General features: G+C 43.5%; 1 protein-coding gene across 1 annotated transcript in view; it reads right to left on the bottom strand.

The window, feature by feature from the left end:
- Nucleotides 1–1,050: 1,050 nt before the first annotated feature.
- mtnr1aa (melatonin receptor 1A a) overlaps nt 1,051–17,654 on the bottom strand; it is a 31,214-nt gene continuing 14,610 nt past the window's right edge. Inside the window, exon 2 of the mRNA XM_061090129.1 lies at nt 1,051–2,554. Within this exon, the coding sequence (XP_060946112.1) occupies nt 1,686–2,554 (869 nt within the window). The 3' untranslated portion in view covers nt 1,051–1,685. The remainder of the gene's footprint in view (nt 2,555–17,654) is intronic.

The following is a 17,654-nucleotide window of genomic DNA, read 5'->3' as shown; positions in this document are numbered from 1 at the left end:
CCTGAGCTCTAAAAATCTTTGGGCCACAGATTACAGTAGAACTCTGTTGGCAGTGTAAATCCCTGGGATTTCTACATTTGCCCATCCCCAACCCGTTCAGTTGTTTCCTACGACACAGAGCTCTTGGGATTAAACGGACAGGGTGGTGGTGGGGGGGGGTCTGCTGGGAGCCGGCACTTTCAGCTCTTCCTTTGAGGACGATGGTCAGCAGCTATTATATAAGCCTAGTGAATTTCAGATGCGTCGTTCTCCTCTGTGACGCATGATGCCTTTGTCTGTGTCCCACATACAGGGGTAGGCCAGGCACGCCATGCAACACGCATGCAAACGCCGATGTACACTGGGCTCTACGCTCCCTGCTTCCCATGATGCACTGCACTGAAACACCCTTTTTTATGTGCTCACCTTGAAATTTGTTTGCAGACTGGAAACCTGGAATCTCAGTGTCAAACGGCCACATGTGCATTAGTCCGATGACGCAGAAACAAAAAGCTTCACGTTAGAAAAAGAAAAAAAGAAAAATGAATTTCATTGGCTGTGCTCCACTTTAGATAAAAATACTTCACTCAGGGCGGATTTGAGGCAGAGCGGTCGTGGTTGATCCTTTGCAGAATTATGAATAGAGGACAAGCCGAAGAACACAACACAGGGGGCACTCACCTGAGACGAGTTAGGAGAAAAAGAATAAGGGCCTATAAGAATAAGAAATTTAAATAATATAAACATTAAATGTATTAGTTACCCTGACCTTATAACGCTTGTTGATTTGCTGCTTGAGCTTGTAGCAGCACATACTACCACACCTTATACCTTTGTATGAATGAGTGTAGACTGAATATTAGAAGCAGCAGCACAGAGCTGCGAAAAAGCTGCATTAATTGAACTTTGTTCACCTAATAAAATAAGTTTCTGAGGTAGCCGATCACATTTTATGAAAACACACCACATGGATTTAATCTAATTCCAGGCTCAATACAGTTTTTCAAAAAGTGAAATTAGGACTGAAACACATCCTCCCATCAATATCAGATTTTTATTTTGCATATGAACAATTCCTGATATTCATGCATACATTATAATGAGCTCACAAAGTGGCAAGAGAGAGAGAGAGATATCTTTCTTACCAAAATATATATTCCACCGGATGAAAGGGACGGTAGTGCAGGATATAATAAGACAGCAGCAACCCACATTGCTTGCACTTAATTAGTCTTACAGAGTCACAAATGAGGTTATTAAAATCGACTAACTTCATTTATAAACTTCTCCTTCTATTTTCAAAATGTTGAGTAGAATATATTTTTTTTAACACAGTGGCCTTTCTTCATGTAACCGTAACCTGATATATCTCACCATATACCTACGTGACATTTCATACAAAATAAATACTTAATATAATGCATGATACATTTATATCATCACTGTTAACATGAAAACAAAACCAACGTCATATATTTTACGGCACTACAGATACTGCAGAGTCAAACAAAAGTGCTTGATAAAAGACAAAGATAAGATGCACCCCTGTTTTTACTGTGATTGTTCAGAGGTCAGATAGCACCGTACAGCGTGACAGTCTGTGAACAGCCCAGAGGATAGACACTGTTTTAAATGTATATTTGGTATTTTTCCCACTCATGTATTTTTTTTTGAATATGTTTGTGTTCGTGTCCTCTCAGTTCTCCTCAGACCGACTCCACCTTGACCTGGTTATTGTTGGTCATGAGTGGGGACGGTTTACTTTTGAGCCTCTCCCCTGCGTCGTTGGAGCTTTCCTGGAGGAAGATGCGAGCCGTGCACACTGAGACGACAATGCGCTTGTACTCGCGCCGGAAGTTCTGGTTCAGCACGCCGTACACAATGGCGTTAAGGCAGCTGTTGAAGTAGGCCATGAAGTAGCTGGCCACGAACAACCACTCGGGGATGAGGGGAATCACTACCTGCGGCTTGATTGCTACGGCCAGGCCGATGAAGTTGAGCGGCGCCCAGCAAACGGCGAAGAGCACAAACACCACGAACATGGTGACAAAGTTCCTGACGTCATGCTGCGTCAGCTTGGGCCGGTTATCGGGTTTGACCCGTCTCCTCACCTGTATGACCAGAATCCAGATGCGCAGGTAGCAGTAGGTGACAATCATGATGGGTAGAATAAAGTGAAAGAAAACCACTGCGATGGTGTACGCCGAGCTGGCCGACTGTTCGAAGGTGCAGGAGTAAACCCGCGGGTCGTACTGGAGCGAGCCCACAAACAGGTTGGGCACGATGGCCACCACAGTCAGAGCCCAGATCAGCAGCACATAGCACACAGAGTTTTTGTCACTGTACAGTTTATCGTATTTGAGGCTGTGGCAGATGTAGCAGTAGCGGTTGATGGCGATGCCGGTGATGTTGAAGATGGAGCCGATGACGCTGATGCCCATGAGGAAGCCGCTGATCTGGCAGTGCATGTAACCCAGGTTCCAGCCATTGTTGAAGATGGAGGTGAGGACCAGAGGGTACGGGTAGATGGCCACCACAAGGTCTGCCACTGCCAGGCTCACCACGAAGATGTTCCCTGCAGACGGAAAACACAGACACACACAGAGAGAGAGAGAGAGAGAGGGAGGACGTGAGTCACTGACAGCAAATTGCTCATCCAAATGAATGCGATAAAGAGAGCGTGAGGGATTGTGCAGAGAGAACGCCAAATTGTTCATTTTGGAGTTATCTGTCGGATAAAAGGACTGAACCGCTGCTCTGCTCCGATTCATCAAATTTACTTTCAGCCATTTGTAACAGTGTGGAGAAAGTTATGGAACAAGGATTGACTCACAGAGGACAAAACATCAACAACATGGACAAAAAATACATAAAAAACAAGATTTCAAGCAAATTATAGTAATTGAAGGAACTGCAGAGTGCTCTGTGTTGTATATCTACTAATTCCTGAAATCTGTAATGCATATTTGAGAACCATGCATCTGTAAGCATGGCCCAATGAAGTGCAGTGTTTGGACACGCCAGTGATACGCAGCTCGGTGGGTAGGGTCTGAAGAATTGCATTTCTGATTAATAGCATGAAATAGGCCAATTGGACAAATCATTGGAGGACAGTTTGCTTTCTTTCTGGGAGAAACAAGGCCGCTCATTCCCAAGGCTGCGGAATCTTGCGAAAAGAATCTTGTGCATTCCTGCAACAGGAACTTCCAGTGAGCGCTAATTCAGCGCAGCCAGGCGCTTCATTGAGGCCTAAATACTGGAACAGCAGATGCTATTCTGTTTTTAGAATGTCCATGTGGGTGCAGGTGTCTAAATTGGAGAAGATAATTCCTGCAGGAGGCTGATGGGATGATGAGTCGGACATAAGTGTGGATTAAGATGATGCCAGAGCCGATCTGTGCAGTATGTTCAATATTGAATAAACAGGGGAACAGTTCTGAGTCCAGCATCTGGTCTTTATTTGTTACGGCTCAATTACTGCAGGTCACTTTTACAGATTCGGGAAGACAAAGCTGAAACCAGCATCACCACAGGTCAAACAAACATCCAATTCCAAACAGGCAGGTTTAGAACGGACTCTGCACTAGGAACTAAATCGAGTTTCAAGGGTCGTCATGTTCTCACCGCACTGACATTGTAAAATAACGCAAAAATCCGAATCCACAAAAGACTACGGTATGTTTTTGGAAAATGTTTGGCGGTAAGTCAAGTGCACATGAATTGTAAATGTGCTGAAACATGCAAAAACACCAGCGAGGCCTTTTAGAGAGCATCCATTTGTTTTTGTTTCTACTTTGTTACATAAGCCAGAATAAAGAGCCTGGAGGCTGTTGAGAGGGAATTCATCTGCACATTTCTCTGCCTGTGTGAATAAGTACAAATATTCGGTAGATTCCCCCTCGGTGATTTCATGTGTGTACGAATGTGTGCGTGTGTGAACCAATTATCACCTTCTGATGTCGCTGAATAATGAAAGGGAGGGAACCCCCCGCCCTTCTGATTGCCTGCGAGGATTCCACACTGTGCCTGAACAGGATCTACAGTCGGGTCAGTGCAGTGAAGGTTACACATGAACACCCTGTTGCACACGGAGAAGTGACGGACAGCGACTGGCAGCTTCAGCCGCTCTCCAGTGAAATACATGACGTGTGCTTCAAATATCTCATTATGCTCTTTGCGCCACTTTTTAGACACAGCTCCGCATTTCAGCAATTACATACCGTTGAATGCCCTTTCATTAGAATATTGAAGGATGTTAAATTGCAGCAACACGTCATTTGCACAGCTGTCACTTAAACATCAGTGAGATGTCAGGCATGAATTATAGCGAGCGACATATAACAAGGTCTAATGACGAGCCTGTATTCGGTTTTACCTATGTGACAACATCCTGTCACAGATGATTTGATGCATTACCTGCATGTCAGAAGGGAACTACGTGCATCTCATATCTCTACAATCTCCTCAGAGCAAGACGCAGATTAATTTCTGCTGCCGCACGCTTTTTTGAAAACAATGGGGGAAATATCTGGTCTGAAAATATCTGCAGTACCTTCATGGCTTGGGTATTGATAAAGTTTGGGGTTCGGGATGTAGTGTTTGTGGTTGAGGTTACAGAGTAAAGGGTCAAGAGTTGCTGTGAGTCAATGTGACAGAAACAAGTGGGAGATTCGTGTGACGTCCGGCTGCAGCTGCCGAAGCCAAATGAAATGTTCTTCACCCGGTTACAGGATGTGAAACTCAAATCTCTCCGTTTAAGCAGCTTCGACCTTGACAAGGTCACGGTGAGAGAGGCCTTGCAGGCAGCTGGTCCTTTTAGCTGCCGGACTCCTATTCTCTGTCTCCCGTCACTGTGACTAGTCCTGTGATTGACGCATCACCCTGAGTTTTCATTTGGCTCGAGGAGAGATAAGGCCTGGTGCTGTGTCCCTTCCGTTTCTGCAACCTCACACTTTCAACCAATTTCTGTCAGGATTTAGGTACAAGCAGCATTTCGCTCCTGTAGTTCCCGACGACTTTCGACACAGACGGGCGAACTACTTAAAACTGAACACAGCCACACTGACCACATTTTATAGTGCTGCAACATAATCTGAAAATGGAGATTACTTTTTTGGGGGCGATAGAGACAAAACATTTTCCTTTGGAATTGTTTTTCTGATGTACAGGAAATGAAATATTGGCATCCGTCTATATACAATACTTAAAATGTATATTTTGCAGAGATAGTCTCCATCAGCCTGAAAGATAAGAATTGTTTCACGAGCTGAAAGTGAAGCGTCTGTCCACAGATGTTCTAAAGGGATTTAAGGCCTGGCTTTTACTGGGTCACACGAGGACAGTCTCTTTCTTGTCCTGGAGCCATTGAGGTGACACAGGGGGGGGCTGTGATTTGATATGGAGCTTGGCCCAAGTGCAGTTATTATTTACTTGTTTTGGTCTTCAATCTCTTGTTCATGGGCTCCACCTCTTGGCTCTTTTCCATTCACAAACTCTTCTTTTAAATCCAATCAGGTAAAAAGAGGCGACTCCTTCTTGCTTCATATCGTCCTATGAAATGAGATTAAATCATTCCATTTGCTATCATCACTCGCTGATCGGGGTGGATTTTATTTACTCGTCAGCTCCTCCTGCAGCGCTGACCTTCCCCAGAGATATCACAGGAACGCCGGCTGAGCCAGAGGATGCATCAATTATACGCTTCTTTCCTGCAATTGGGCATTAGCCCAAATTAAGCTGAAGCCAAGAACTGATCTACATTTAATCAGTGGGATCCTGAATTCATCAACACATTTTCTTCCTCCTGTGGGAACACAAACTGTCCACAACATAAGGCTTCACATTCGGCTGCATTCTGTTCTTCCCCGTCCTGTCAGAGCTGTGAAGAGCTGCTTCCTGCAGACTGCACAGCCAGCCGTCTCTCGGAGTCACGCTGGTTTTCAGAGCCGTGCCGTCCCTCAGTGTTTTTGACATGTTGCCCGGCGAGTGCTGCTCGGAGTGCTGTCATTCAAAATGTGCCAGCTCAGCAAAACTTTAATACGCTGTCACCTCTTTGACCGACGCTCATATTGGCCGGACGTTCAGTTTGCTGTGACATTAAACTGTGTTATCCTTGCCTGGATTTATACCACCTCAAAAGTCTCTCAGGTCCTATACACAGCGTATATACCACACTATTATCAGTTCTAGGTAATATGTATGCAAATCAAAAAGTGGTATTTTGGTCCTATAAACTTCCCAGTTCAGGAGCTGTGATGAAAATTGATTTAATCTTCAAACTGTATGTTTATATTTGAGCTTTGCCTTAACAAAACAAGTTTGAAACTAGAATAACACTCAGTTAAGTAAAGACCTCAAAACCCATTTAATCCCCTAGGTATGAATTTCTATTTGGATCTGCACCAAACTGGAAAAACTCTTATGTTAGATCTTTTTTCATCAAAATCCAAATGTCAAAACAACCCCTTTAATGTTAATGGGAAAAAAAATCTATCTTGATCCGCCCCAAAGTTCAACGGTTGGTTTCTCCACCAAAGTTTTGCGGAAATCAGTTTCCGTGGGAGTTGTTGTGTTATCCTACTGACAAACAAACTTTGTGGCGATGAAAAAAATAAAAAAAAGCTCAGAACTTGATCTTTTCAACCCACTAATTAATAGTTGGATCATTTTTAGCAAGATTTCTTGAAAGACGTCAACCTACAGTCGGTCTGTGCAGACACCTGTACACCAGCTGTTAGGCAGGTGATTTCTTAACATGCTTAAAACAGTTGGGATAATATCTGAGCGGCAGAGAACGTGGGCGTCGAGTTCAACTTCAAGCAGTAGGCAGCCTCTCTGGTGGAGAACAGTCTCAGGCGCCATGTGCTGAAGGTTAGCAGCTGGCAGAGACGTCTCTGACTCGGTGGCCTTTTGTCCCGGCTGCACTAATGAACCAAGCATTTCATTACCCGCGGTCAGAAGTCAAATCCGACTGCATACCTCGTCAGGGGAAGTTCCCGGGGTCAGGATGAATGTGCAGGAAAAAGCATGTCAGTTCTGTTTAGTGTGGCAACACACTGCAGAACGCTCATTTTAATGGATGTTAATGTGTGAGAAACCACCCCAGCAATATGAATACAGCTCTATTTCCACAGCAGCTGTTTTCCTGACCTTGAAATGTATTTTGTTGCGTTGGTATTTTCACGCCCGGTGTTGTGCAAAACGTGGAAGACGAGACGAGGTGTTTTTGTGCAACCTCAGTTAATTTGTTGAATTCCCTCGTGGCAGCAAACTAAATACCGGACAGAAAAACACACAGCAATTACAAAGCGGCGAGGAAAAGTCCCACTAAACACTTTCCGTCGCATACTCTAATTGAAGGACACCTTTCGAGCCGCAATGCAATGACTGCAATATCCTTCAGGCGATGTGAAAGTCTTTCCCCGGAGCTGATCAAATCTCCTCAACCATTACACGGCAACGGACGAGCGGCGTTTCTCTCGGTGACCTCTAATTTGGAAAGTGCCGCGGCGGCCAAATCTAAATGCGCAAATTTGCTCGGATTTAAAAAATAAATGGATCCAAAGATGAGAGAAAGGGGGAAAAAGTAGATTAGGACCATCTCCGGAAAACTGAATGGAACTACCAAACTTTGTCAAACACTTGGGGAATCTTATTTGTGACTGAGAGGAAACGAATCACCACACCCAGCTGACTTTAGTTGATTGATACATATTCAGTGACCTTGCCAGCGCGACCTTGTGTCTCGAGTCGTTCTTTGTTGTTGCGACTTAAAAACAGAGCCGGCCGCTTTCTTTTGTTCACCTCTCTGCACTTTTTGCTTTGCTTCAAAGACAAGAAATTCTTCCCGCGGATTTCCTTTCATCATTAATGCGGAGCGAGGGCCCGTACATGACTCAGCGATCACTAACCGTGCCGAAGATGAGCCCGTGATGAAAGGACTCATCTGATGTGTTTTTTGTGTTTCTGACTGTTTTGCGGCAAGAGTCTCCTGGGATTCGCTCGAAATATCTCTCAGCTACGACAGAGAGGGAGAGAGAGTACAAACAAACAAACAACAACAAAAAAAAACCCAAATCGGATTATCTTGGCAATCCATCCGGCAGAAATAGGATGGCGGCTCAGGAGATGTGACAAAATGCACACAAAACAAACAGAGGTGACGAAGGAACTCGGCTTGAACTGTATTACTAATAATCCAAAGAGGAAGAGAAGCGGAGCGGGAAAGGGAGGTGAAGAAAAAGGCAAATGAGTAACAACGGAGAGATAGGGAGAGGGAGGGAGTTGGAGGCAGCCTGATGAAGAAGCAGACTGATTATATCCCTGGGTCACTATCGGATTTGCGGATATTGTGTTTATGAATGAAGCCAGTGACAGGCTCGGGGGATGAGACTCTCGGCAGCTTTAATCTCCCCAGCTCTCTCATGGAACCAAGTCGAGAGCAGAAACACACAAAACGTAAAGCACATTAATAACAAAAACGTGGAAAGGACAAAACCCATCGATAACCTTCCTCATGACTGACGGAGCGTCTGTAGCGCCTCTGACGTGGATTCAGGCGCCAGTGGTTTGCTTCCACCCCTGGTGTGAGGAAGGAGAGGAAAAGGGGATTTATAAAAACTGACCTCAAGTGCCCTCCCCCCCCCCCTCTGCAAAGGGATGTACGAAGCCAAACAGCGGAGTGGAAAGCGGCAGAATGCACCGTCAGCCTGATTTTAGTTCACAGCGAGCACGAGGGGCTGCGCTCGGCGAGCAGATGGCCCCGAGTAGCCTGCAGAATATTTAAATGTCAGAATCAAGTGTTAATCACCACAGTTAACGCTCGTACACAGAGGAGTGGGAGTCGGGACAAGAATCCTCCGAACAGCCGTGACAGCACAATATTCCTGTTTTTTTATTTCTGTTGTTTTTTCCGACCTCATGACATCAGAGAATATTTATCCCGACCATGTGCAATTATTTTATTGGACACAGAAAGTTTTCCAATCGGACAGGACGTTCCTTTAAAGACACACACCGTCCTTTATCCTGTTTTAAACAGAAGTGCATTTCACATCTCAAGTTTGTTGCTCTGATTACGGGAAATAAACAAGCTTCTGTTGTTCTTGATGATGTTTGGATGTCCTGTGGGTTTCGGCAGCGGATTTAATATCGATCGAAAAGGACCAATCTCGTCAAAAGACGCAAGTTCTCTCAATCTCTACTTCACTGGGCTCTGTTCCTACAGCCGCCGCTGCAATTTTGAGGATCATGTGTTGTGAAAATACCTGTCCGCCACGCTTACTTTCTCTGGTCAGGGAGCAGAGATGACAAAACACCACGGGTGGTGTCACACTGGATGTCAGCCAGCCCCCCACAGCTGGTGGCCTGACACAGCCTGACAGGACCAGTCACGTCTTCCAGATAAAGCCCCCGAGACAAGTTGTCCAATGTCATGTTGTCAATCTGATTACACACTCGTCATGTGTCAGGCACTAGTGGTAATAAAAGGAGAGAATTAACCTGTGAGAGCAGGCGTGAAATGTAACAGCATCTGCATCTCCTCCGTCTCTGTTAAACACCAGCGCTGTCATCTCTGGTCCCGGATCATTCTGTCGTCTTTCCATCACACTGAGCGGGCGGACACGGGGTCATCGTGTGGGGGGTCCGGTGCCGTCGACCCCCTCGGGGGGGGTGTGGGTCGGCTGAACAATGTGGCCACGGCTCTCCTGCTGCTCAGACTTACAGTTCTCCAGCTGCTCCCCGAAACATCAATGCGATCCATACACTTGTGTGCACTGCAGCGCCTTCCTCCTTTTATCATCCGCGAGCAAACTAAAGGACGTTGAGTAGCAGGGACAAAGCAGAAACACTTATCTCCAGCTAAGTGCTTTGTGAATGAAGGTATTTGATGAATAAGAGAAGTGCAGGTTGTTTTGCTGATGCTGGAATGCAGAGTGCTTTCAACTCCTTTCACAAACACATCAATTGGTTTCAGGCACACTTCAGGCTTTGTGACATTATTAACTCCTTTTGCAAGCAACAGAGCCCAATGATATGGATTTTAATGCCGATACAACATGGAATACAAACAATTCTGAAACCAAGATATGAGCCAATATATGTTTTTAAAAATGGGCTATGATTCCTAAGATGATAAAGAATTGTAACCGAGGCTTGATATTTTACAGTTTAACCACAACCAAATACAGCAAAATATATAATATTTGAATTAAGAATATGTTTTTACTATATGAAAACATATACTTACTAATTAACATATTTTCTGTATTGTTAACGGCTTTTTAAAGATTGAATTGAATTTGTAAACATCTTAATAAATAACAAAAAAACATCAACTTACTAAGGGCCTGCGATCACTTGCCGGCACCATCACAAGGTTTGTTTATTCTTTACACCTACACTGATTCTAACTTAAATTAGAGGGGAACAGATCTTTCAGTTAATCCCTTTGCTCTTCAGTAATTGTTTGGATATAAATGTCAAATCATCCAACAAGATTTGCAGATTTCTTAGTATTAAGTAAAAACACCTGCAGGGTATTAAATGTGTGTCAGAGAAAACCAGACAATGTCACACATTACTTCTGCACAACGAACACATTCTGCTGTGTCTCTACTCTGTGTTTTGTGAAGCTTAGTGTAGCGCCAAAAGATTCTTTCCCTCACAGTTCTCAAAGCGAACCCACTTTCAAAAGCCAAACTCTCACAGCCAATTTGAACAGGACCGTACAAACATTCACACAACATTACAACCATAAGAATAAGGGCAACAAGTTCGGCATGAATAACTTAATTTCCTGTGTGAAAGTCCTTTCAATCACAGGACGAGCAGAATGGAAGGGCAACACGATCAAACTCAATTCAGACAAATTATCTGCTGAAAACAGAATTGTGATGTGGTTCTTATCCCACCTGTCCGCACAAGAAAAGCCTCTTCCCTCGCGCCTCGCTCTTCCACAGGTGGTTCCAGTCTGAGTGGAGGAGTGTCTGAAAGGCAGAACGTGGCAGGGGGCTGATGGGTTGACCCAGATCGGGGGAGACAGACTTAAAGTTCAACCATGAAACATGGGATAGGTTTGAATACAGTGTTATGACGACAACTGCGTCCCACACCCACACAGAAACTCCAAACCACTGATTGTGCTCCACCTTGTGTCCTATAAAAACCTCCATTCTGTCACAATTCAAATCGCAGTTCATACAACAACAACAACAACTCTGAATTTTTGCCTCATTGTCATGTTGAACCAGTCCAAGCTTCAGCAGATCTTCAACTCAAACGAGGACAGGAAACCAAAGCACATATTGCTTCATTTCCCTTAAGACAAAGTAAATATTCATGAAAAATTGAAGGACAACAAAAAGTCATAGCAGTTTCATAAGAGACATTGAGCACTGCAGACAAGAGGGCTATTGTATAGATGAACAGAGCCACTGTCTTCAGATGGTCACATGAAGTTTGAACCTCCAACCCTGCTCCTGGTTGTGCTGAAGCTCCAGCAGGTCTGTGGATGACAAAGAGCCTCGAGGTTTTGGTACTTTCCCTCGATAGCTGAAATGATAAGCGGAAGTCTGACGATGCATAATATCTGATCTAGTGATCTAGTGTTTGTGCCCAAGGGACCTGAAATCAGTGACCTCAGATAACTGTCAGAAAGAAACAGCAAAATCCTAAAAGAGACCAGAACTGCCACCACATCCCCTTAAAGTCAAATCATCAAATCAAGACCTAATCTGTATTGCAGAAGTTGGAAGCACATTTAAATCCGCTAGATCTGGACAAATCAACCAATCACTCAACCAACCAACCAATTAGCCAATTTTTACAGGGGTGAAAAAAGAACCTCCTTGACAGAGGTACATAGAAAAATACAGTTGTACCTAAGATTGGGACACAAATAGAGCCAGTTCCTCTAGTATTCAGTCAAATAAGAATAGTGTGTTGCCATGGGGACAGTTCACAACAAATGTGGTGAGCGCCGTAAGGCTTAAAATCCAATATTCCACTGCTGGAATATTGTAGTTGTGAATCAGCCACAATATATCATAACTTATTTTTATTCGCTTGCAAGTTGAGCATCTTTTAATTTTAATAAAAGAGTTTGAGCCGACTCTCTATTTCCCTAAAGGTCAACGTTAGGATGGTTTACTGTCTTTGCACACACACACACACCGCTCACATGCATACACACACACACACACACATAGAGCAACCAATTACAGGGTGCTTGGATTCCCATTTGCAATTACCGAGCAGCTTGATCCCGTCAGTAGATTGAATTGATCCCATTTATGTCATTAAGGTCCCTGGGAAGCGAGTCTTTAATGAGGAGTTACTGCCACTCATTATGAAATGAGCACACTCATCATGCTTCAAGGTCATAAGGTTTACTGTACAATAGAAACTGTAAACTCCGGGATATTCATGTTCCAAATTACAAATCTGAGAACATTAATTATGCATTTAATATGCACAATAAATGGTTTAATTTAAATGATGAACATGTCTTTGACTTTATTGGTCATAGAGATTATAAACAAACCTTCAGAAGTAGGTTTTGGGCCAAACTGATACAACGTCCTCCCTGAGAAACGGTCAAATGCGTTTAGTCCTTTTATGAAAAGCCAATTTTAACATTGCATAAAAAAGATATAAATGTCCTCACTTCCTGTGTGCCTTCACATAAATTGGCTTTGAAGAAGGCGACCAGTCTTATTTAATGTCTCACATTTTCAAAGCGGCCACATAAAAGTAAATGAGAGGAGACATTATGGTTCATTTGAAATAAAATGAAACTATAAAGAGCCGGGGAGCCTCGCTGAGTTGTTTACAACAAGTCAGCACCTTCACATTTTAGGCTTCAGTCGGTCGTCAACCAGAAAATGCCGGGCGGCTCTTTTCGGGCTGGGACAGAGACAACGAAGTTAAGTCGTTGAAGTATCTCGAAGTCTTCTTCACGATGGAGGGTAGAAATGAGCAGGAGTATGACAGGCAGATATGGATTGGCTGAGGAGGATGCTGTGGTGGAAGGAGACCTCTCGATTCACCCGTGGATCTTAGCTTCAACTCCCATCTACAGCCACAAGCTTTGGGTAGTGACTGGAAGACTGAGATTGCAGCTACAAGCAGATGAAAAGAGCTACCTCCACTGAGCAGAAGGGCTCAGCGTTAGAGATATATACAGTGTCTGCTGTGATATCCGCAGGGAGCTGTGAGTGGAGTCGCTGCTCCTTTGCATCGAAAGGAGACAGTTGAAGTGATATCTGATTAGGATGCCTCCGGGCCACCTCCCATCGGAGGTATTCAGGCCACGTCCAATTGTGAGGAGGCCCCGGGGCAGACCCAAAACATGCTGGAGAGATTATTTATCTGGCCTGGGAAAGCCTCAGGTTTCCCCCCGGAGGAGCTGGGAACTGTTGCTGAGGAGGACATCTGGACTGTTTAGCCAGACCTGCTGCCACTGGGATCTGATCCTTCAGGAGATACAGAAAATGGATGGATTGACGGTGGTCAAAATTAAATTAACTACGAATTAGAGAAAGGAAATGTACCCTTGCACTAATACCTTTGTGAAATATGGTTTATCCCCACCTATAATTTCCCCTCATAATTTAAATAAAATGTAATTTAAATACAGTGGAGACTCCGCAATAGTATATTTTTATGCCAGGAGCAGAAGTTATTTCTGATTAACTATTAATATTCTCTACAGTGGTTGTGGAGGCAGTTTTATACATGGTGGGAGTTAGGAGCTTATCACACTGCACAGCTGATGCTGTGTGTGTATCTGTGAATGTGTGTGTGTGTGTGTGTGTGTGTGTGTGTGTGTGTGTGTGCTGTTTGCTCCACTTTCTCATGACAGCAGCTGTACAACTTCAGGATCTTATTTTGGGTGAATTATTTGTAGCGTGGAAACCATGAATCCAGTGTTTTCATCACTACCTCAAAGCCATCCGTCTCCGCAGCTTAGATAAAAAACATTTCTCCACGTTCAACAGATAACGTGAGTGATGACCATCCGCTTCGGCTTTTTGCACTTTGAGGTCGCACTCATCAATATTTTCGAAAGGTGTCATGCAAACAAATCCACAGAGAACGACAACCTGACTCTAAGTCCCTTCAGCTCCTGTGACATCCCATTTACAGAGATCCAGGTCCATATACATGCAAAGCCATTGGGGACGGATGTGAACTGTAGACTGTGAAGATGGACGACACTTCTCCACTAACACGTAGCACACATCTGAACCAACTTCTGGAAGAGGCACATAGCAAGGGACAGTTAAAAACCGGTAGAAGTGCAGTGTCATGTCGATCAACCACTTTTTAAAGCGTCAATTAACTAATTAAAAGTACAGTCGTCTTTTAAGTATATTCGTTACACCTGGATAAAACTGAAATGGTCTTTTCCAAGGAATCACCTCTGCCGCCAGAACAGCAGTTGCCATGGTATTGGGTCATCTCTAATCGAAAACAAACGTAAAAAAAACTAAAAATGTAATGGGTACTTTTATTTTTAGCATATGCTAACAGGGGAGACGGGACTCATGAGCTATACTGCAGCCAGCCACAAGGGGTCGATCAAGATTATCTGACTTCACTTTTCGGGAGTTGGACCAACCCACGTCTGGAGCTGTTCTCATTGACCACACATGTAAATGCAGTTGCAATGTCAGTCCACATGGGGTAAGATCTTCTGACCAATCAGTGACGTGACCCGGTTGACAGCTCTACTTGTTAGCAGTCAGCTGTGCAACTGTTAATACCCACGGAACATATCTTAACCGATGTTCTGCTTATCCGATAAAGGGTGTGACAGTTTTCCGTGACGAATGAGTCGTGTAATGAGTTTTCTGAAACGATCCTAAAACAAGCGAAACCTTTGTGTATTTTGACGTATCATTGCAGGTCCCGTGGAAAATTGAGGTCAGACTTAGAGCTTTAACATCTGTTGAGCTTCATTATATATGATTAGTTTGTGCAGCAGTTATTTCCGTCATCCTATCTGACCCCAATTGATCTGAGAGAGCTCAATGTAATCTCCTTTTACCGTAGCTGGGATTCTTTCCGCATTTTTTGTTCACGTCATCTTCATAAATTTGAGGACTTTGAGCAGATGAGCAGTATTTTATTGCTGTCGTTAGGCTTATCTGACCATTTTATTATGAGTGTCACTAAGCATAAGCTTTGGACACGGCTTCCAATTTCCTTTTACTGAATGTTACAGCTCTGTTTCAAAGTCATAGCAGCCATAATGTCACACTCTCACTAATCCTTATATCAAAAACCCAATATCGTCATTTGCAACGCCAGCATTCTCCACATTCATGTGTCTCTCAGCTTCACATCACTTCCTGTGCGGCCTTTTCCCATCATTATGATGATGAGATCAAAAGTTCATTTAAACAGAGTGTGTGTGTGTTTGTGTGTGGAAAGGAAGAAAGAAAGCGTCATGAACTGACAGTAAATACAAAGGAAGATAAGCATCATGCCTAAACAGCAGTTCGGAGACAGACATCAATCAGCCGCCCACATGCAACCTCTCTCTATTGCAGTCTGTGTCTCACACCCTCACAGACACAATAATCTGCAACAATGACACCAACAAGCTGCTGGAATAAATGAGGACCCACACACAACCACTACTATGATGAGACATTGCTGCGTCTACAGTGTTTGATTAGATTTTTACAGGGCTGGAACAAATGGACCCTGATGTATCTGTGTTTAGCTTGTGTTTGTTGTCGTTTTTAGGCCGAGTTAAACCTAAAGGATTTGTGGGAATATGAAAACAAACCAAATTCAATCTTGCAAGCAGCACTAGAGCTGCAGCGGATAAATATTTTCCAATATAATATCTGACAATATTTTTTTAATAAAACAAGAACTTGTTTGGTCCATACAACTTTCACAAAGCAGAGAAAAATTCCCTTCTGTTTCCCTTCAATTCATTTTGAATTACTTGTTTTGTCAACAGTCCAGTTATTCAAACGTAATCCAATAAAAAAACTTATATTCGAGTACCTGTAAATATAAGATATTCAGCATTTAAGATTACACCATAGACTGTTAATAAAGTTGGACAACATGTCTGTACTTCCTCCAGTATTCAGAAATCAAAACACAATATCCCAGCTATGAACGCTGCCATGTTGCAGATGAGGTCATCTTGAGTTTGCGATGTAGTTATGTTGGTGCGGTGCCATTGTATCAAGGTTCCGCCCATACATGTGTTCAGCCAATCACGATTCAGTCTAACCTGTCAATCATGACATGTCAACCTCATGATAAGAGCTAAGTAAAATAAAAGAAACCATCTTTGAGAAGAATGCATTAAACGTGTACATTTGGTTCAAGTGACATCCACTAACACGGAGGAGACTTGGTTAATGACCTGTACTGCAGCCAGTCACCAGGGGGCGGTCAAGATGCTTTGAGGAGCTTTCATGTCGTCCACTCTGTGTTGCACTCATCAATATTTCTACATTAATAATTGATCGAGTGGTTGTATGTGATGTTGAACAGGCTTTCAGATCAAATCCACAGAGAATCCTCCCAAGGCTGCAGTTTCCCCTCAACTCTACAAAGTGTCTCAGCATCTTTAAAGTTTTCATTTTGGTTTCAGGACTCGCAGCTTCATTGATGCTGGTTCCAATCTCATCAGCCTCATTTCCAGACGCAGCTCGCAGCCGTTTACAAAATACAATGAACTATCTGTAAGTTTCCTGCCTGAAGTCAAACACTGACCAAGTTGGCAGATAGATGGTGAACACAAGAGGATGATAATCAAATAAAAGCACAGTTAGTCCATTTTTCATTTTGAAGGTGGAACGGTCTTCTTACGTCTTAATCGTGTTTGTTATGTTTCTAGCTTTTTGTAAGTAGCAATACCAATAGAATGCAGGTTAAGCAATAGAAATATTGTAATAGAAACAAAAGTATTATCTCGGATTACAGGAATGTGCAGTATAAAATATCAAGTAGATGGCACAGCCCATGTGACCGAACCTGACCCACACCCAGATATCATTTCAAAATGAAGTCCGAACCTGGTCTGACCATAATATGCAGAGAAACATACCAGCACAGGACCCTGACAGCATTCATTCCTTAGCCCCTGCAGTTGAACCCTTAAAAAACTAAATTCTACCTTAGAACCCGAGAAATACTCAACATTGAACTTTATTCCATTTCCCACACTCGTTTTATTAACTGTGAAGAAGTGAGGATTTCTTTGTGAAATAAAGGGACACACTTCCACACCCACACAGTGACCTGGTCTGAAATTACAGCACGGGGCAGTAATTTGGACCCTTGACAGGTTGATTTATGTGGAATTAATGGACACGGATGATGAATAAATGATCAGTAACTGGTTTTGGATCTTTAAAGCCTCTGCACAGAGAGTCAGTGACAGCGTCTGCCGCTCCCTTTCAGACGCCTCTCACTCTGGACTCTGGAGTTTCACTGCAATTTGATGAACAGGCCTGGAAACATTTTCACCCTCAGCAGGAAAGCTGCTAGCAAACCGCCGGCAACTTTGTCCCCCTAACCCCTCGCGGGCGTCTCACCAGCCATGAGGCGTGTCTCCACACCAGTTCATGTAAAACTGTCGGCCACAATGTGCTGTGATGTAAGAATTGTGTAACTGAAGACTCCACTTTTTAACACAA

This window comes from Limanda limanda, chromosome 2 (genome assembly GCF_963576545.1).
Source record: "Limanda limanda chromosome 2, fLimLim1.1, whole genome shotgun sequence".
Taxonomy (NCBI): domain Eukaryota; kingdom Metazoa; phylum Chordata; class Actinopteri; order Pleuronectiformes; family Pleuronectidae; genus Limanda; species Limanda limanda.
Note: the sequence above shows the minus strand (reverse complement) of the source record. Positions and strands in the feature narration are given on the sequence as shown.